Source organism: Prionailurus bengalensis, chromosome C1 (genome assembly GCF_016509475.1).
Source record: "Prionailurus bengalensis isolate Pbe53 chromosome C1, Fcat_Pben_1.1_paternal_pri, whole genome shotgun sequence".
NCBI lineage: Eukaryota > Metazoa > Chordata > Mammalia > Carnivora > Felidae > Prionailurus > Prionailurus bengalensis.
This window is the reverse complement of record NC_057345.1, coordinates 65,689,000-65,711,138: the sequence shown is the minus strand read 5'-3', so window position 1 is coordinate 65,711,138 and position 22,139 is coordinate 65,689,000. Positions and strand designations below refer to the sequence as shown.

Sequence of the window (22,139 nt, the reverse complement as noted above, 5' to 3'; positions counted from 1 at the left end):
AAGAGTAAAAAGTCTTTGTATTGTATTTATAACCTTCCTCTAAGTTTAAGATTGCTTCAAAAATATTTTTATAAAGCAGTAATGAATTGACTTTCTCATCATTGTCCCCCCACCCCCCTTACCTTGCCTCAGCCCTGACCCAGAAGCTACTGCATTTACCATCAATCCAGAAACAAACACTTCAAAGAAGAGCATCCGTCAGCTGGACCTGCTACTCCAGCCAAAGCATTTTGCCAAGTTTATTAAAACTTTTATATATAGATCTTAAACGATATGCAGCACTAGCCAGGATATAGTGAAGCAAAGATTCAGATACACTGGCTTAACTTCGTAAGTTTGGCTTTTGAAAAACAATTTGGCAGCAGATATCAAAATCCTTAAAAATGTTCACATTCTTTAATCTACTAACATTGTCCACTTCTGGGAGCCTACACTTTTTCTTCCAGCTTTATTGAGATATAATTGATATGCATCACTAAGTTTAAGGTGTATAGTGATTTGACTTACATATATTGTAAAATGATTACAGTAAATTTACTTAATACCCATCACACCTCATATAGATATAAAAAAAGGGAAAAATTTTTTCCTGTGAGAACACTTAGGATTTACTCGCTTAACAGCTTTCCTGTATGTCATGCTTCAATGTTAACTATATTGTCATCATGTTGTACATATAACCCTAGTACTTATTCATAACTGGAATTCTGTACCTTATGACAACTTTCTTTCAATTCCCTCTCCTCTCTCACCTGCCTCCAGTAACCACAAATCTAGTCTCTTTTTCTAGGAGTAGGAGAGAGGAGGTTTCTTTGGGAGGAAGGGGTCTTTATTGTGTGGTTGTTGGCTTTTTTTTTAGATTCCACATATAAGGGAGACCATACAGTATGTATTTGTCTTTCTCTGTATGACTACTCCACTTAGCATAATGCCTTGAGATCTGTCAATGTTGTACAATGGCAGGATTTTCTCCTCTTTTTACAACTGAATATATTCCATGGTGCATATATACCACAACTTCTTTATCCATTCATCTTGATAGGCACTTAGTTTGTTTCCACGTCTTGGCTATTGTGAATAATGCTGCAATGAACATGGGAGTGCAAGTATTTCTTCAACATAGTGTTTTTATTTCTTTTGGATATACAGGAATCTAACTTCTTTAAAAATCTTAGAAACAGAGAGATGCCTGGGTGGCTCAGTCGGTTGAGTGACTGGCTTTGGCCCAGGTCATGATCTCGCAGTTCATGAGTTCAAACCCTGCGTCGGGCTCTGTCCTGACAGCTCAGAGCCTGGAGCCTGCTTCGGATTCTGTGTCTCCCTCTCTCTCTGCCCCTCCCCAACTCATGCATGCACACGCAAGCACTCTCTCTCAAAAATAAATAAAAACATCTAAAAATCTAAAAATGTTTTTAATCTTAAAAACAGAATTTAGCATACAAATGGACCTAACAGTATCAAACACAAAAACAAAACCTAAGATGCAGAATCATTAAGTTCTCTCTGCACAATGAATTCTAGTAGATGAAATACTTGATGAAATATTTTGAAATCATTTTTAAACAGTATTTATTATTAGAATAACTCTAATAAGCTGGGGGTAGTTTTTCATCTTAACATTTACTGAGAAAGCAACATAAATTTTATATTACAATCACAACTACTTTTTTTTTTTTTTTACAAAATCTCTATATAGGATGGATAAATGGAGAAGTAGGTGATGAAGAGATTATAGTAAATTAACAGAACCTTTTAACTCCACTATATGTCTGAAAATCCTAACAAAACATTAGAAAGAGGACTTCTACACAGACAAGGGAAAAATACTTAAAATACAGTAGACACAGTCAAACTGGAGAGAAAGATTGTTTTTTAAGTTAAGAAAAGTAGAGAGCTGCCCTGAGCATGCATGTTCACACAGAGAAGCCAAGGGCTCAGGAAACAGTACTTTACTGATATTCCCCCATAAACCTGGAGGGTTCTCCCTGTGTCTCTCTTCTCCTTAGGTTGTCTTGCCTTGGCGATTTTAGCCACAACCATGACCTTGCAGAAAAATCCTAAACCTTTACTTCCATCCCTGACTTCTCTCATGAGTTCCAAATACCTGTTACTGAGTAAGTGGTAGACAAGTCTTCCTAGGTGTTCTGTGAGTAAATCAACCAGCATGTCCAGAAACCAAACCTCCTCCTCCCTTCTGAAGAAATTGCTACTCTTTCTATTGTCTCCACTGTCATTCGTGGTGCACACATTCTCCCCGTTACAGCTCTCTTCTTGTGCCTGTGGACCACACATGCCTCCCCTCAGTTGCACCTCTGCACTCTGCTGTACTCTCTGATCTGCTCCTTTACAATTCACTCCCATGGCCACCCATGTTGTTTCCTTAACCTCCAAGTCCGGGCAGCACCATCCCCAGAGATACAATAGATTTATCTTCCTAAAGCACAGTGTGGATCCTATTAGACAATGAGACAAAAGGACCAGAAAGCTCCTTTCCATCTCAAAGACTGTCTGCATCATTCCCATATATAAAAATACTCCTTGGGTCACCAATGCTTACTTACAAACACCAAACTCTAGTCTGGCATTCTCATCCAAAGCACCCTTGGCTCCCACTTGGCTGTACTTCTCTACACTAACGCTACGCCCTCATGAATCTGACCACTCAAACCACCACCATCCCTCCTTCCTGCCTTCACCCAGGATAACCTACTCCTAATCACCAGCTCCACTGTCAGAATCCTTTCTCTCCTTGGAGGCTCCTTCCTCCAGGAAGTCCCATGTCCACAACTGAAAGTGATATCTGCATTCCCCAAAGCCTTCTGCCAGTGCCCCTCACATTTGAATGTGCAAGCAAATTGCCTGGGACCTTGGCGAAATGCAGGTTCTGGTCCAGAAGCTCTGCTGCAAGGCCTGCGAGTCTACATTTCCAACAACTGACAGGTAATGCCAGTCCCCAGACCACATGTTGAGTGATAAGGTCTTACAGTGCATATTTAACATTGTTCTGTATTGTCATCATTTTCACCTCTGTATCTTCTCTCCTTTTAAGACAATAAACTCCCAACAGATCTTGAATAGCTCCTCAGTCTTTCATGCCCACAGGAATTAGTTCAGTGTCTTAGGCATAGTACATGCTGGTAGGTGCACAGGTACAGGCGGAGGCTTTGTAATTACACTTAAGAAATTTTTTAAGGTTTATTTATTTGATAGAGAGGGACAGAGAGCAGGAGAGGAACAGAGTGAGGGAGAGAAAGAATCCCAAGCAGGCTCTCCACTGTCAGCATGGAGCCTGACACTAGGCTAGAACCCATGAACCGTGAGATCATGACCTGAGTCAAAACCAAGAGTCAGACACTTAACCAACTGAGCCACCCAGGTGCCCCTACGCTTAAATAATTTTTACACTGGCACAGGTAACATGCATTGGAGAAAGCAAAGCCCAGAACTCTGGTCCTGTAGCCAGGCTGTGAAAGAGTAAACAAAACCTGAAGTATTGTAAAAGTAGGACTCGAGTTTAGAATTTTGCTTAGTCTACCATTTTAAATATTTCTGACTCCACACACAGCATCTATTGAGACCGTTACCTGAAGATTTTACTAACGTTTGGGTCAAATACAACCTGACTGAGGAAGAAAGAAGATGCACACAGAAGATACAAGAAAATCTACACACCATTCAGAAGCAGAAACTAACAGTGCACATAAATGATGCTCTTAAACCGGGGACACAATGACAAGGATCAGATGTTCCCTGACAATGAGTCAACCAAGCTGTCACACACATACACATACCCACTTGACTATAAGAGACAACTTGGCACATGGCTGTTTGACACCTCAGGAAGCTCAGCAGCATTGTCTAGGCCACTGAGCCCAGGAATGATATAGTCTCAACCTTGCCCACTCTGACTTGCAACCTCTGGTTTAAGCTCCTTAGTTACAAAATGAGAAAAATGACGGTCTAAGATGCCCATACCACAACTTCACAATCCCAGCTGTATAATCTCACTCATGAACTCGTGATGGCACTGCAGAAAAATAGAACTTCCGCCCTAACTACAGTCCCAGAGTTGGTCAGACCTCCAGTTATGCAGTCCTACCTACCTCTATCATCACTACTACTATTACTAGTAATAATTACCAGTGATTACTGCTAAAAATGGTAATAGCTATACCTATGATTTATTATGTAACAGGAACTTTATACATATTATTTAATGATCCCACAGTTCGTGAGTTCAAGCCCCACGTTGGGCTCTGTGCTGACAGCTCAGAGCCTAGAGCCTACTTCTGTGTCTCTGTCTCTCTCTGCCCCTCCACCACCCCAGCTCACGCACGCATGTGCTCTCTCAAAAATAAACATTAAAAAGATTTTTTTTTTATTTATATATATGATTTAATGCAATGTGTTAGCAACCTGATAAGGTTTTTATTTTACCCTTTTTATAAAAATGTGAACATTAGGCTCAAAGTTTAATAAATTTGCCCAGGAGCTAAAGCATCAAACTAATGAAGTTAGGACTCATACTTTCTGTGAATTCACTATTTTTGTGCCTCTCAAAGGACAGTCAACAAGCATTTACCAAATATTTACTCTAGGAGAGCTACTGTAGTAGGAGTGGAGATTAAAAACAAAGTATCTGCCTTCAAAGAACTCCTGGTATGGTAGAAATAACAAAAATATCAATTAGGCAGTTTCACTGTTGTGTTAGAAACACTATATGTAATACAGTGTTTCATAAGTCTTTTTAAAAACACAGTAATTTGCTGTATGAATTTTCAAAGAAATTAAGAATGGAGCATGCACTAAAACATGTATGAAATCTGGCTAATGAATAAAGTATAAACATAAATTTTCAACATCCTTGCACGAAAAGTAAACTAGTATAATTTTATCCTTTTTGATTAAAGACTATCTTTAAAAGAAAAGCAAAATGAAACTCAAGCAAAATGAAGCACTTTTTATAAAGTTATATCACATTAACATGACAGCTACTAAAATATTTTTTGTCTGTAACATATCTGCAATAACACTTAACACCCGAATACTATCTGGGAGAAAAAAAAAATTGTACTGAAAGAGTTGAATTGTTAGACTACATATAGCAGCTAAGTGCTGCCCTCTAGTGGCCATTTTGAAAATATCTTTATATCCTTCCCACAACTGAATTTAACATCATTTATTAGCAACAAACTTATTTTGGTACTATAGGTCAACCTACATTTTCCACTAAGTTTTTAAATACTTAAAGCTTTTAAACATAATATATTATTTCAGATGAAAAATCCTGGTATCAAAATCCCAGAACTGAATCTCAGCTCAACTTGTTAGCTGACTTTGGGTAAGTTACCAAACTTCTCTACATCTGTTTTCAAATCTATAAAATGACACATAGCAGTATTAAATAAAGATGTCATAACCACTGTTAGCCATTAAACCTGTAGTTGTATTTCCTTCAATTGAGGGTCTTTAGCACTTATTTTCCTTAAGGCTTTTCATAAATAATCCATTTCAAGCAACTCAAGACAGGAGTTAAACATCAAAAACACAACCAATGTTGAATATGGTTTCTTATTAATGAAAATCTATTTCATTGGCTTTATCTGAGAAGGATGACTTTCTATAGTGTTGTTTTGAATTCACTGAATAAAATCATCTTAAGAATATAATTATCTCTATTAAAACACCATTATTGTATATTTTTAAAAGAACTAAGAAATATTTTATGAGAAAAAATTACTTAGAATCTATCATTCAAATTTCCTTTCCACACATTCCTGGATCCCTTAATAAATTAGAAGTCCTAAAATTCTGACATTGCTAGGGTGATCTCCAAACTCCTAAATCAGTATCAGAACATATTGTAGTTGTATATATAATTTACACAGTTGCCTTAACTTATATGAAACTTATAGGATACAACTTTTCATTAAGTTAGGTCAATCACATATAAGGCGTCACAGGACTCAAAATCTTCCAGACTCCATTCTCCCCTAAGGATAACATTCCAAGGCAACACATATGGGCATTGGGTCAGTTGAAAAGTCATAATTCACAGATTAACTTTATAACCAAACAAAGCACTGTCTCCTTCGGGGTTACTTCCTAAACTCATTTCAATTATTGTCCATTTTCAAGTGGTAAATACATCCCAATGCTTTTTGAGGATAGTGTTTTGGTTTTAGTCATTTTACTTCCATATTACTTTTTTCATTTTTTAATGTAAATGTATACTAACAACTCCAGAGTAACATGATGTCACTGCAATTTTAAGACTTAACATTTCTGAATGCTAAGAACACTGAGAATAGCAAGCAAATATATTCATTTGTCTGTTGAATCAGTGTCACAATTGTGATTTGTGCTTCATGCTAATCATATCTGAATAATGACAGAAATTCCTAATTTAACAATGGTTTACATTCTTCAAATAATTACTTTCCTTAAACTTTACCTCCCTAGATGACTGATCACATTGGTAATCATGTATAATGATAATGACTTTCCATGTCATTGGAGGAATTTGTTACAGATGACTAACTTTACAATGGGATTACAAGTTAATTTACAAGGAATTTGTGAGCAATGTTTAGTGCGCTGAATTTTTCAGAGTAAAAGAAACTGATTCCTAAAGAACTGCTTCTTAATTCATTCATAATTACTCCACTGTCCAATTGTTCTTCCATGTATACTTGTATATATTTAATAACAAAAGAGCAAAACTTATTTATTCCCAATTTATACTTAAGTAATATAAGGACTGTACCCAAAAAATTGTTTTAATTTTTGAGAGAGAGAGAGAGAGACAGAGACAGACAGCACACACACACGCATGAGTAGGGGAGGGACAAAGAGATGGCAAGCGAATCCATCCCAAGCAGGCTCTAAGCTGTCAACACAGAGCCTAAGATGGGGCTCAATCTCATGAACCACACGGGATCATGACCTGAGCTGAAACCAAGAGTAGGATGCTTAACCAACTGAGCCACCCAGGCACCCCTGGCCTATTCCCAAAATTAAGTTCTAAAGACAGTTTTAAATTCTCGCCTGTGAAAAGTGTGGTTCTCCTAAATTTGAGTTCATCAAGATCTAGCATTGATATGCTAGTTTCTGAATAGTATACTATTCAGTTATATGGTTTGAAAACTTCTCAGCTTCTCTTCTCAATAGAGATAGAGATTATTTTTCCAACAATAAGAGCACTGCCATTTCTAAATCCCCTTTGTCTTCATTTGCATAATTTCCATAGACCTACCTCACACAAATCTGTTTTTCCAAATGCAAAAAGGTTGAGAAAAATTTTAAGACCCTGGCTTTCTATAGGATAATTTCACCTTTAACTTCTTGTCTGTGTGGAGCAAGTATCTATTTCATGCAAATTTTATATTCTGAACCAAGGAACTAAAAAAGAGTATCAATTTTTCTTAAGTTACAGGCAGCATCTGTATGTCCAACACAGAAATTTTATTTTAGGTCAGACAAGCAGGAAAAAATAAGAATAGACTCTATAGGAAAAAAGGAAGGTGAGTTAAAGTAGAAAAGGAAGAATGAGTTTCAAATACTCTACCTGAGCTACAGTAAAACACTTCACTTGGCAGCAGGTAAACATAATAGTCCAAGTCTTTGGCTTAAAAAATTTTATTAAGTAGCTGATCCAAACAACACGTGTGTGCACACACACTCACACACCGATGCATATAGACACAAACCACATCACCACAGTGTGCATTACTCTTTCGTCATCCAGCATCCATCTGCCCTTCTCAAAGGCACATTTTCCTGGCTTCTACATGGGAAAGGCCAGGACTTTGACCAGCTCAACCCTAGTATTCCAGTCACTCTCAGCTCCAGAGCTGGAGCATTTGACCCAGATCTAACCATCCTACCCCCTGCACCCCAAAACTGCTGCCTCAGTGAGCCAATCAAGCCAATCAGAGTCAATCCTCAGCATTTTGTTCGAATGACTTGGAAAAGGTCTTCCCTCTTTCCCATCATGCTTGACACTAAGTTGTAGAGGATGAAGCCATAGCCATCATTTGGACTCCATGAGGGAGGGCCTAAAGTTGCCAGAGGACACTAGGTAGGGGGGCCTAAAATGCAGCCCAAATGAAAAGAAGAGAAACCACATCCTGGTGATAGCCTAAGAACTCCAGGTCTAGCCATTTTTGAAGCCAGGATCTATCTCTAGACTTTTCAGTTATAAGAACCAAACATGTCCCCCCTTTTATTCCTTACGTCAGCTGGAATTCAGCTTGTTGTTGCTTTGTTATTTGCAATGGATAGTCTTACTTGATAAATCAAAACCCTTATATCTTAATGACGACACAAGAAATACACAGAAATTGAACTGCTCAACTGCCCTTATCAGTCATACACCAGGCATGTCCTTCCTCTTCAGATTTCTGATCCATTGTTCACAGGGTCTCAGTAATTGTATTAAGTGTGCACAACTTTGATATCCCAATATACAATTTAGTTGACATAGATCTGTAGCAAAAACATTTCATGTATCCTGTAACGAAACCTGTTCACATATATATTTTAAATCCGTAAAGCAAGCCTATGAAGGAAGGCTGTTATTACAGTTTATAGTTTGTAGATTAAAAACTTAAGTTTAGAAAAGTCGACTTGAGTCTTAATGCCTCACAGTTAGTAAATGGTAAGGGTCTTTTCATTATTATTTTATTACATTTTCATTGTTTTTCTTATTCCACAAATAATTTTTATCACGAGGTATAAATGCAGGACATAAATAAGCACTAAATTCCATCAAATTAAGAACTATAAGACTTTTCAAAATAGTATAATCTTACCTAACTCAGGATCTCGAATTCCCATGTACAATTCAAGAAGATCATCAATCTTCTCAACTGCTTTTGTTTTGGCTTCAGAGGGCTTTATCAAAGACAAGAGAAAGAAGATACTATTTTATATAAAATCTCTTGAATGTTAAGGGAAGGTAAAATCTGATTTGGAGCCAGTTCATGGTTGTGTCCATCAGCTCATTTGAGTGGAAATCTATCCCCAATGTGCTCTGTAATGCAATACAAATCAATACAGTAAATACTTATTTTTAGTGTCAGCGTTAAGTGCCATGGATTCAAAGGAGAAACAGAACACAGTCTCTAAGTAGCTAACAATCCAGAAAGGGAGACAACTGTGAAAATAAATATGTAATAATAAGGAAAATTTTTAAAGGATATAAGAGGCATCACAGACAAGGTAAACTTAAATCTCTTAGAAGTCACAGAGGACTTGAAAAAAGGTGACTTAAAAACTGTGTTTTCTGGGGTGCCTGGGTGGCTCAGTCGGTTAAGCATCTGACTTTGGCTCAGGTCATGATCTCGCTGTTCATGAGTTCAAGCCCCACGCCAGGCTCTGTGCTGACAGCTCAAACCCTGGCACCTGCTTCTGATTCTGTGTCTCCCTCCCTGCCCCCCCTTCCCCTCCCTGCTTGCTTGCTAAGAAAAAAAAAAAAACTGTTTCCAAAGATAAACTGGTAGAAGATAAGCAGGAGAGGTTACTGCAAATAAAAGTATTGCAAATAGGGGCACCTGGCTGGCTCGGTTGGTAGAGTATGTGACTTGATTTCGGGCTTGTGAGTTCAAGCTCCACGTTGTATGTAGAGATTACTTAAAAATAAAATCTTAAAAAACTATTGCAATAGATATGCAAAGTCTATGTGAACTCAGAGTCTGATAAAAAAGAGTATACCCAGACAGGACTTGGTCTTAGGGGTTCCTGTGAGCCATGAAAAGGGCTTTGGTCCTCATCATGCAGATGAAGGGTCTCCAAACCTTTTAATGGCTCATCCCCAGGGTAAAACATTTGTGAACATATACTCTTACTATTTTTTATTTAATTTTACTGTATTGTTGAAATAACTTTCTGGGCCCAAGATGGAGCCATGCTGTCCAAAGTGTCATGTTATCTAACTTTCTTGTCCCTGCAAATACTATGTTTGACCAGAAACGCAGTATAATCCAGTCAGCCCACCCCCAAATATCAAGCGAACTCTAGGACTCCTCACACCAAACAAGATTGACTATCTAGCCCCAGACAATCAGAGATTTTCTATTTCTCTCTTGTTCTTTAATCTTTATCCTACAAATCTTGTCCTCTAACCCATTTTGCAATTGTCTGAAAGGGGACTGTCCACTTCATGAATAAAGTCTGTATCACCTAAATTGTCTTTAATTTTTTTTATTTGTGGCATTTTATTTTTATTTTTTTATGTAAGCTCTACACCCAATATGGGGCTCAAACTCATGACCCCGAGATCAAGAGTCACATGCTCTACTGATTGAGCCAGCCAGGCACCCCTTCTTTAATCATTTTTTCACAGTATGTATCTTTCATAAATACATGTAGTACTATATTAATGTATTATATACATTATGAAATACACAGAAATGTTATAAAAGGAGAAGATGCTGAAACAATAGTTAATTTTTATGTATTAATGGTACCAAAATATTTTTGTTCTTCCTAAAATTATTAAAGGTTAGAGTGAAAAACATGATTGGATACATTATTCTTTGAAAATCTTGGTTTAACGTTGGCAAAGTTTGTTTCTACATTCAGTTTATTTCAATACTTGGTCTTAATGGCTTCATAGCTAAAAAGGAAATTACCCAAAGATGTAAAATAATCAACTACTGGTACAAATGCAGAATTCAAGATTAGATTGTAAGAAATTCATAATGCTTTTAAGACAGTTATAAATATATGTTGCTTTGTGTTCTCCAAACTTATTTAAAATATGCATTTTATTACAAATACCATTTTATTTTTATTTCCTTGAGGATATTATTACAACTTTCTCATGTTCTTATTTATACGAACTAAGCCTTAGAAAAACAGGTACAATATACCACTCTTGCCTTCTTTATGGTGTATTTTGGATGCACTGTGTAAATCAACAGTCCATGCAAAGTAACTTGGGTGTTCACCTTTGTACCCAGCCAGCCATATTGTTAAGTTTTGTAACAAGTATCACTACTTCTCATACACAATTTTTACCATTCCACCCCCTAAATAGCTCTTGATCTCATCACCTCTTCCCCACTCACATTCTGATTGTCTGGGTTTAGCCCTCAATTTTTTCATATTTGCAGAAGTTTCCTAATTTTTCTCCCTGCCTGCAATCTTCACCCTCTCAAACCCACCCTGCTCAACAACCCATCCCTTAGAACCAAGGGATTTTTCTAAAACACAAAACTATATTGCTCTCCTCAAAATTCTTTTTTTTTAACGTTTATTTTTGAGAGAGACCGAATGCAAGCAGGGGGGAGGCATGGGTAGCCAAGACAGAGGGAGACACAGAATCTGAAACAGGCTCCAGGCTCTGAGCTGTCAGCACAGAGCCCGATGCAGGGCTCAAACTCATGGCTCGTGAGATCATGACCTGAGCCGAAGTCAGACACTCAACTGACGGAGTCATTCAGGCTCCCCACTCTCCTCACAATTCTTAAATGGCTTCCCCAATTCCACAGACCTTTCACATCCTGACCCAGGCCTCCTCACCCCAAGCAGATCCCTCTAGCACCCCCAAATCCCAATCATGGGATGCTTATAACATCCCCAAGCCCATCATTTTTTCAGGCCTAGAATACTCTTCTCCCCATCTTTAACCAACTCAACCATTTCTTTGGGATAGAAATTCCCTCCCACCTCTCCCTATCCCTGACAGCAGCTGATCAGCTCTCCTCTGACATTAACCCTATTCCCTAGTTTTTAATGGCTTCTTTCAATACTTCTCTCCCTTTATAAGAAAAACAAGGTTTTTATTCATCTTTGTATCACCAGCACCTGGACTATGCCTGTCTCAAGAAACACATACCAAATAATTTATGAGGTACGCAGGTGGAATAGCTTCCACACTTTTCAGAATCTGTGCTAGGTTATAAGGAGGTGATTTGTTTCAGATCTATAAATTCTTTAGATCATAAGTCCTTTGCACCAAATTTAACATTAGCAACAAACTAGCCTTTTCCTTTGAATTGGGCTATTTTCAATTACTCTATTTAATGAAATAGGCTATGAAAATAGGAATGGAGTTTAAAAATTTTTTTTAACATTTATTTTTGAGACACAGAGACAGAGTGCATGGAGGGGAGGGACAGAGACAGGGAGACACAGAATCCTAAGCAGGCTCCAGGCTCCAGCTGTCAGCACGGAGCCCAACTCAGGGCTCTAATTCACGAACTGTGAAGATCATGACCTGAGCCAAAGTCAGACACTTAATTGAGCAACCTAGGCGCCCCTAGGAATGGAGTTTTAGAAGTTTATCTTCAAATGAATCTTTCCTACCTCCCCAGACAGATCTTTGGCTCCTCCTTTTCATCCCAACACCTTATAAACAGCAGGTACTCAACAAATACTAATTATGTTAACTAAGCAAAGATGACCCTCCTCCTGAAGTGACATCGAGTTTTCTGCCTGCTTCTGACCCCTTTGCAAGTGGTTTTAAGATCTGTCCTTTGTTCCTCACAGCCTGGACTAGAAAGCAGTGGGCATTCTCCTGGCTCCCCCTGCCAGCTCCCTCCCACTGTCTTCCACTCTCTTCCAGATTCCTCTTCTACTCAGGTTTGTTCATTCATGCAATAAACATTTACTGGCCTGCATCAATGTGCCCAAGGGTGTGCTGGACACTGGGGTCACTTGGGTGGCTCAGTTGGTTAAGCATCTGACTTAGGCTCAGGTCATGATCTCAACATCTAGGAGTTTGAGTCCACTTCAGGTGACCCCACCCCACTTTCTCTCTCTCCCCTTCTCTGCCTCTAACTCACTTGCACCCTCTCAAAAAAAAAAAAAAAAGTGCACAGGACACTGGAAAAGTAAAAACTCAGAACTACCAGATGTCACTGCCATGAGTTTTTCACATACCTCCTCAAATCTCATTTGTAAAATACTTTTGGCTCTCCCTGGTCTCTTCCTTGCCCCTTGCATCCACATCAATCCTTTCATTCACTATCCAAGACCAAGGTACCTGACTCAGAATCTTTCTCTGGATTCCCCCAAACTGACAACATCCTAGGGGACTCAAACATTTGAAAGTACAACTCTGGCCTCACGGTTCTTTGAGTGTCTGCTCCAACAAACCACCCCCATGAATGATCCTGGGCATCGTCACCCAACAAAACTCTGGGATCCCACTCTGAAAACGTGCTCACTCTGCTCTTCAAACACATGGAGAGCCCTAGGCCAATATGAACCAGCCATCTCTGGTGCCTGTGTCCTGCCTGCTGGAGCTCCCTCGCCTCAGACACATGCCTGACCTCCCCATTGTCTACAGGAGGACTTCATCACCACAGTCTTCCCTGGGAGAGCAGACCACCATGTGCCACCCTGAATCCTCATTACCCCTGTCACCCTTAACCCCTGCTATTCTCTCCTTTCACCCTTCCTCCCTCCATTGGTCTCTTCTCCTTTTGGTGTTTTTCACTTAAAAACTGACCAAGTCGGGGGCACCTGGGTGGCTAAGTTGGTTAGGCGTCTGACTTGAGCTCAGGTCATGATCTCACAGTTTGTGAGTTCGAGCCCCACGTCGGGCTCTGTGCTGACAACATAGAGCCTGGAGCCTGCTTCAGATTCTGTGTCTCCCTCTCTCTGCCCCTACCCTGCTCATGCTCGGTCTTGTCTCTCAATAATAAACAAACATTTAAAAAAAATTTTTTAATAAAAAAACACCGACCAAGTCAATCAGCAAAACCCTACTCTTCTCAAGCTTAAATAACTGTTTATTAATTCAGCAAAGATTTGCACTCCTTTGATGTGTCAGGTACTGTTCTAGGTGCTGCAGTTACAGCAATGAATAAGACATGTGAGAAAAATTGATTGATCAAAAAATTGTTGATAAGAAACAAAGATATAATGTGTCCTATTGTGCTTAGTGCTTTAAAGAAAATTAAGGGCAAGGAAGATTGGGCAGAGGGAGGAGTGTCAGGAATTGCTACTTAAGCAAGATACTCAAAGAAGGCCTTTTAGATAAAGTAATATGTGGACAGAAACCTGAAGAAGTCAAGGGAGTGAGCCATGCCTATAAGTGGACAGGCAGAGGTAACAACAGTACAGAGACATTGAGATGGGATGTATCTGGAATATTTGGGGACAGCAAGGAGACCCATGTGGCTGAAGCAGCGAGAGCCAGGAGAGGAGAGGAGTGGTGGGCAACAAGATCAGGGAAGAAATGCAGGGTCAGATCATGTTGCTCACTCCAAGGACTTTAGCTTTTATTCTGAGTGCAATGGGAAGACACTGGAGAGTATGGAACAGAAAAGCAACCACTTGTACTTTTAATTCTGGCTGACGCGCTAAGCACAGAGGGAAAGAGGACAAGGGTAAACACAGGAAGACTGAATACAAGGCGACTGCAACATTCAAGACAAGATGTAAGTGCCTTGGGCCAGATGAAGAGGGCAGAGATGGTGACAAGTTGCTGGATTATGTTCTGTTGTGGAGGTAGACCCACCAGGGTTTGCTGATAAAAGGGACATTGGTCACGAAAGACAAAAGTCAAAGGTGATGAGGAAATGTTTTACCAGAGGAGACTGGAGTTCATGAATATAGTATTTCATTATCAAAATCTTTTTTTTTAATGTTTTATTTATTTTTGAGGCAGAGAGAGACAGAGCATGAGCAGGGGAGGGGCAGAGAGAGAGAGAGAGAGAGCGAGACACAGAATCCAAAGCAGGCTCCAGGCTCTGAGCTGCCAGCACAGAGCCCGACGCAGGGCTCGAACTCACAAACCGTGAGATCATGACCCGAGCCGAAGTCGGATGCTCAACCAACTGAGCCACCCAGGCGCCCCTCATTATCAAAATCTTAAGTATGCCTGCTACTACCAGTGGCTCTGAGACTTTCTCTTGCCTCTCAGAGAATTCTGGTTAAGTGTTTGAGCCAGTCCAGATGTCTATAGACTCTAGCAAATGTTCTCAGCAGGTAGCTGAAGATGGCCATAGATCACAATTTCTTCTCTTGGACTTACTTATGTTTCCTTCTTAAATGCTTTCAGTAATCTTCGTATTATTTAAGTAGGCATTGAATTAAAGTCCTTGCTTTAGCGTATATGGTACCCTGTTTAGTTTTGTGGCTTTGCCTTTATTTCCAGCTCTAATAAACATGAATATCCACACATTTCCAAGCAAAATGGGAGTTAAATAAACATAACCTACCATTTCTTCCACGGTGGCAGGACCCTTTGATCTCAGGCGAAGTGTCTCCCTTCCAGTACTAATTTTTCCTGCTGAGGACTTTCCAGCTTTTGACCTTGGCTCTATTTCTATAAACATATAATAGATGGAGAAAGGTGTGTATATTCAGAAAGAATTTCAACAGATTTCTATAAATGTAAATGCATTTTCCATCATAAAACTATATACACAATTAGACATTTGATAGAAGACATGTCTTCTTATAGAATTTCCTAAAAAAAAAAAAAAATTCGCCTGCCATTGTTATTCTTATATTCCACATACAGTCTGGTTACAAAAATAAAAGGGAAATATTTTAAATATAGTTGGAAAGCACTAAGAGTTAAAAGGAATAAAAAATAAAACAGTTGGCTTTATTATAATAAAGGGATGTAAGTAACAGGAGAGCAGAGGCAGAAGTTCAGCTGGACTTCATTAAGGTCATGAAGGATTCACGTCTGGATAGAAGAGAGGAGTGGAGGCACTCCTACTGAAGTACCTACCCTCTGCTTGATGCTCTATATACAAAACTCATTTAATACTCATACCAACCTATGATGTAAGTTATAGCCCTCATTTTACAGAAAAGGAAATTGGACTCCATGAGGAACAGAGCTGGGATTCAAATCCAGGTCTTGTGACCCCAAGTCTGTATGCTTTCCTCAATGACACTCCAACGCCGTACCTCTTGCAAACACAAGGGATAGATTCAGAGATGTCATACTGAGAGAAGCAGGATTCTAAAGAGGCTAGGAATAAGTTTCAAGGAAGGAATTCTCCTCAGAAAGTCGGTAAAAGAACAGAGAACAAAAATCCAGGGAAAGCCACTGCTTCCCTTAGGCTTGTTGTGTTTTGGTTTTTTGTTTGTTTTTCCTACCCACCAGGAGTCACCCAATACTAAGTAGTAACATAAATGAGTGAAAGGGTAGGGCGGGGACTGAGGATAATTCCAAAGCACATGCCCTATCTATAACTTACTCCAATAACTTACTGCCCTGGGGAAATGTGGGCCCCGCATAGTTGAATCTACTTGTTTGCAAAGAAACTGGATACTCAGTTCTCTATGAAACTCCTGATTTTTAAGTTTTTCCAATTAAGTCAAACCTTTAAAAACAACGTATTAGCAAAAATAAAAGATGTGTGGATCCAATTCCAGTCACAGGCTACCAACTCATAAGTTCACAAATATCCCCAAGCACCCTTGACCAAGGACTCTGTGGCAGCAGTTTGGGACAAAGTACAGAGGTGGGGCAGGAAGATGCCCTACCACCAACTGGAGATAACTGAGCTCCAATGAGGAGCCACAGGACAGGCTGGTACATGCAAGTAGGTAGTGAGGGATGTACAAAGCTCTCCAGACAGACATCAAGTGTCCTGCAAATATGCTTTGTTGCTGACATAGAATCTAGAATCATTCCCATCTTCAGCAAGTACTGTTTTGCTATTGGGAATCTACACCAAAGTAATTAAGGATTTTACATATTAATTGTAACTTGTAAGCGGGAATAGAATCACCAAAACATAAAACAAGTTTTCTGCTGGGGTGCCTGGGTGGCTCAGTTGGTTAAACGTCCAACTTTGACTCAGGTCATGATCTCACAGTTCGTGAGTTTGAGCCCCGCGTCGGGCTCTGTGCTAATAGCTCAGAGCCTGGAGCTTGCTTTGAATTCTGTGTCTCCCTCTCTCAAAAATAAACATTAAAAAAAAAAAGCTTTCCTTGGAGAATGAAATTATTTAAAATTATCACACAATAAAGAGACCAGTTCTCGTAAGCTGATGACATTAATGCTAATCATCATGACCAGACAGATTCTCCAGCAACCAGAGCTTTATCGGCAAGTCTACTGCATTTGCCTTGCCAGTCATACTGTGCCCTGAGGGAAGAACAAATTAATGGAAGATTTTCAGCACAGAATTTCCAAAAGCGTGCCCAAAGAAAAAGATGAGGTCTGTCATCATCACCACCTCGGAGTGACGTACAGACCTAAAGCACTCAAGACAGTCTCAGCTTAATATTAACCTTCAAGATAAATAACCTTACACCACCCACCCCTTCCACACACCCCCCACACACACACCACACCACTGTGATTTCACTAAGCAACCTACTCAGTATAACCTGTCTCCCCATAAAAATTTCCTATAAGGTGGAAAATGAACTGCCAGCTAACACAGGTGTTTTGGTCTACCACTTCACACACATTTCTAACTAAACTACTACACTAGCATTCTGACTTAACAAGTCTCTTGTAAGTTTGGTCAGCAGGATAGAACCCTGGAAAATTGGACAACTCTAACAACAGTGAAAATAAAAGGTTTCTGAGGTTTACAAAGCTAAGGACCCAGCCTCTGGAGTTTTATCAAGGGACTGTCATCCAGGCTGGAGAAGTCAGCCAGCTTCCCTAGATGATGTCTCTATCTTACCTTGCTCTTAAAACACCAGTAGCTAGAAAGGAAAATGCATGTAGAATGGAAGGGTTTTTTAAGTTCGTTTTTTTTTTTTTTTAATATTTATTTTGAAAGAGAGAAAGAGAAAGAGCGGAGAAGGGGCAGAAAGAGAAAGAGTCCCACACAGGCTCCATGCTGTCAGCACAGAGCCTAACCTGAGGCTCGATCCCACAAACCATGATATCATGACCTGAGCCGAAATCAAGAGTTGGATGATTAGCCAACTCAGCCACCCAGGTGCCCCTGGAAGGTTTGCTTCTTTAAATGTTTTATTTTTTAAAACAGTTTTAGGTTCAAAACTGAGAAGACAAATTTCCCATATGCCTCCTGCCCCCACATGTGTACGGCTTTCCCTTTTATCACCATTTGCCACCACAGTGATAAATCTGGTACAATCAACAGACCTACACATCAACAGACCTGACACATCATTACTTGAGGTCTGTGGTTTACGTTACAGTTCACTCTTGATGTTGTACTTTCTATGGGTTTGGAAAATTTATCCACCATCACAGTAGCATGTAATTTTTCTTTTAATTTACATGCAAGTTGGTTAGCAGATAGTGCAACAATGTATTCAGGGGTAGATTCCTTAATGCCCCTTACCCACTTATAGCCCATCCCCTTTTCCACCACCCCTCCAGCAACCCTCTGTTTGTTCTCCATATTTATGAGTCTCTTCTGTTTTGTCCCCCTCTCTGGTTTTATATTTTTTGCTTCCCTTCCCTTGTGTTCATCTATTCTGTATCTTAAAGTCCTCATATGATATTTGTCTTTCTCTGACTTTGCTTAACATAACATCTCTAATTCCATCCACATAGTTGCAAATGGCAAGATTTCATTCTTTTTGATTGGCGAGTAATACTCCATTGTGTGTGTTTGTATACATATATATACACACACATATACATATATATGTATATATACACACACACCCCACATCTTCTTTATCCATTCTTCTGTCAATGGACATTTGGCCTCTTTCCATACTTTGGCTATTGTTGACAGTGCTGCTGTAAAGATGGGGGTGCACGTGTCCCTTTGAAACAGCATACCTGTGTCCCTTGGATAAATACCTAGTAGTGCAATTGCTGGGTCATAGGGAAGTTCTGTTTTTAGCTTTTTGAGGAACCTCCATACTGTTTTCCAGAGTGGCTGCACCAGCTTGCATTCCCACCAGCAGTGCAAAAGAGATCCTCTTTCTCTGCATCCTCGCCAACATCTGTTGTTGCCAGAGTTGTTAATGTTAGCCATTCTGACAGCTGTGAGGCGGTCTCTCATGGTGGTTTTGATTTGTATTTCCCTGATGATGAGTGATGTGGAGCATTTTTTCATGTGTCGGTTGGCCATCTGGATGTCTTCTTTGGAGAAGTGTCTATTCGTGTCTTTTGCCCATTTCTTCACTGGATTATTTGTTTTTTGGGTGTTGAGTTTGAGAAGTTCTTTATAGATTTTATCTAACCCTTTATCTGATATGTTCTTTACAGATTTTATCTAACCCTTTATCTGATATGTCATTTGCAAATATCTTCTCCCATTCCGTTGGTTGCCTTTTAGTTTTGCTGATTGTTTCCTTTGCTGTGCAGAAGCTTTTTATTTTGATGAGGTCCCAGTAGTTCATTTTTGCTTTTGTTTCCCTTGCCTCTGGAAACTTGTTAAGAAGTTGCTGTGGCCAATGTCAAAGATGGTTTTGCCTGCTTTCTCAAGGATTTTGATGACTTCCGGTCTTACATTGAGGTCTTTCATCCATTTTGAGTTTATTTTGGGGTATGGGTGTAAGAGTGGTCCAGATTCATTTTTCTGCATGTGGCTGTCCAGTTTTCCAGCACCATTCGCTGAAGAGACTGTCTTTATTCCATTGGATATTCTTTCCTGCTTTCTCAAAGATTAGTTGGCCATACATTTCTGGGTCCATTTTTGGGTTCTCTATTCTGTTCCATTGATCTGAGTGTCTGTTCTTGCACCAGTACCATACTATCTTGATGATGACAGCTTTGTAATTCAGCTTGAAGTCCGGGATTGTGATGCCTCCTGCTTTGGTTTTCTTTTTCAAGATTGCGTTGGCTATTAGGGATATTTTCTGGTTCCATACAAATTTGAGGATTGTTTGTTCTAGCTTTGTGAGGAATGCTGGTGTCGTTTTGATAGGAATTGCACTGAATATGTAGATTGCTTTGGGCAGTATCAACATTTTAACAATACTTGTTCTTCCAATCCAAGAGCATGGAATATTCTTCCATTTTTTTGTGTGTCTTCTTCAATTTCTTTCATAAGCTTTCCATAGTTTTCGGTGTATAGATTTTTCACCTCTTTGGTTAGATTTATTCCTAGGTATTTTATGGGTTTTGGTGAGCATACAATTTTTTTTTAATGTTTAATTATTTTTGGCAGAGAGAGTGCAAGCAGAGGAGGGGTAGAGAGAGATGGGGACAGAGGATCCAAAGTGGGCTCTGTGCTGACAGCAGCAAGCCCAATGTGGGGCTCGAACTCACAAACCGTGAAATCACAACCTGAGCTGAAGTCAGACATTCAGGTGACTGAGCCACCCAGTTGCTCCAGTAGCATGTAATCATTGTCCTAAAAATCCTTTGTGCTCTGCCAATTCACCCCAGTTTTTTTTAAGTCATTATTTGTCAAACCATCCTTCTCCATGAGGGTAGTTATCTCAAAACCAACCACTCGGTGGCACCAAATATTAAATTTTAAGTTCTGGCTTGGACCAACCTCCGGAAAGGCAGCTTTTACAGCTAAGGAAACAGAAGCCATGTTTCTCTATGATCCTATGATTCAGGGACGTAAATCACCAGTTCATACATGAAAACAGGATGGTCCTGTTTACCCGCAGGAGAAAAAAACAAGTTCTGTCCTTCTGTGCTGAATGTTTTGAAGACTGTAAAAGTTTCTCGTCTGGCCTACTTTTGGCAAGCCGGCCTAAGCATGTCTAACTAACGAGGCCAAGCCCTAAGTCAGTCACTTCACACTTCCCATGAACAAGTTTACATGAGACCTCTCTTGGGGCTGAGTTCAGAGAGAGATGCAGTTCGTCCAGTAGACACTAGTAGCCAGCCTGCGGCTGGCTAGATTTGCTAGATTCAGGGCTCCTCACTCCTGTGAAGCATACAGACTACCCACCTGCTGCAGATGACGTAGACCACAGGACACACACAGCTGTGGTTACACAGCTGCTCCCATAGTTGAGGGGGAGGTCACCAAGAAGCAGTCACACTTGTTCCCAAGCCCATTTTGTGGCAATTGTATCTGTTACTCTAATTATGTAATTTAATTTAAAAGTACATGCACTGATGAAGTAAGTGTGAACCAAGGAGTTATTGTGAGGAAAAGTAGGTTAACAGCTTTGGAAAGATTCCATGAGGGCAGATGCAAAAAAAAAAAAAAAAAAAAAAAAAAAAAAAAAAAAAAGTAGATGTAAGCAAGACAACACTAGGAGATTAGGAAAAATATTTTTAAACACCCAGCATTTTGGGGCGCCTGGGTGGCTCAGTCGGTTGAGCATCCAACTTCAGCTCAGGTCATGATCTCACATTCCGTGAGTTCAAGCCCCGCGTCGGGCTCTGGGCTGATGGCTCAGAGCCTGGAGCCTGCTTCCGGTTCTGTGCCTCCCTCTCTCTCTGCCCCTCCCCCGTTCATGCTCTGTCTCTCTCTGTCTCAAAATAAATAAACGTTAAAAAAAATTTTTTTAATAAAAAATAAAAAAAAATAAACACCCAGCATTTCACATATCTAGTTTTTTAAAATGAAACAGAACCCACAGATATGCATGAAGATTATAATTATGTAAGACCTCACAGAACTCCAATCTGTGTCCTCTACTCAAAGGGATTTTTACAACAACAAAAAAAAAAAAAACAGTAAAAGAATGTATACATTTTTAAATAAGATATTTATACACACTAGTATCATTCTTTATGATACCCCATTTTAATGGGCATTTTCAATAATTAGCCCACCCTCCAGTCTCTGCTATACTATGAAGTGGAAGAATGAGGAAGCAGAGAAGACAGATGTCTACCTCTAGTTCGACCCTGACCTCTGGAGAAATAAGAGGCTGACAAAAACTATAGCCCTGTTTTCAGGAGGGGCACATACAACATGGCTTAGATCCCCAACTGACACAGAGTGACAAGGTGGTGAAATGGGCATCCTCCTCACGTCTGCAAAACAAGATCCTGTTCTGGTCCCATGAGGGCTCTAGTTGGCCTACAGTATGGATCATCACTTTCATAAGGAAGACCAAAGCCAGGATTTCAACAGGAGATGGGTACAGACAGATACAGCTACATCTAACACTTACTCAGTGAACAAGGTAGAGTTCAGAATCAGAAAACCTGAGTTCAAATCCCAGCTCTTCTGTTCACAGGGAACAAGTCCTCATCCATAAAAGACCACCACCTAAATATGGTGTTGTTTTAAGCATTCACACAGCTAATGTATAATACTTGGTCAGCCCACTGGCCTGGCTCATATCATAGGTTTCTG

At 39.7% G+C, this 22,139-nt stretch overlaps 1 protein-coding gene across 1 annotated transcript in view; it reads right to left on the bottom strand.

Moving 5' to 3' along the window:
• The window catches only part of GIPC2 (GIPC PDZ domain containing family member 2), an 81,177-nt gene that overhangs the window by 3,987 nt on the left and 55,051 nt on the right, over window positions 1-22,139 (bottom strand). The window contains exons 4-5 of the mRNA XM_043575368.1: window positions 15,177-15,283; window positions 8,814-8,895 (exon numbers count right to left, since the gene is read on the bottom strand). Of these exons, the coding sequence (XP_043431303.1) occupies window positions 8,814-8,895; window positions 15,177-15,283 (189 nt within the window). The remainder of the gene's footprint in view (window positions 1-8,813; window positions 8,896-15,176; window positions 15,284-22,139) is intronic.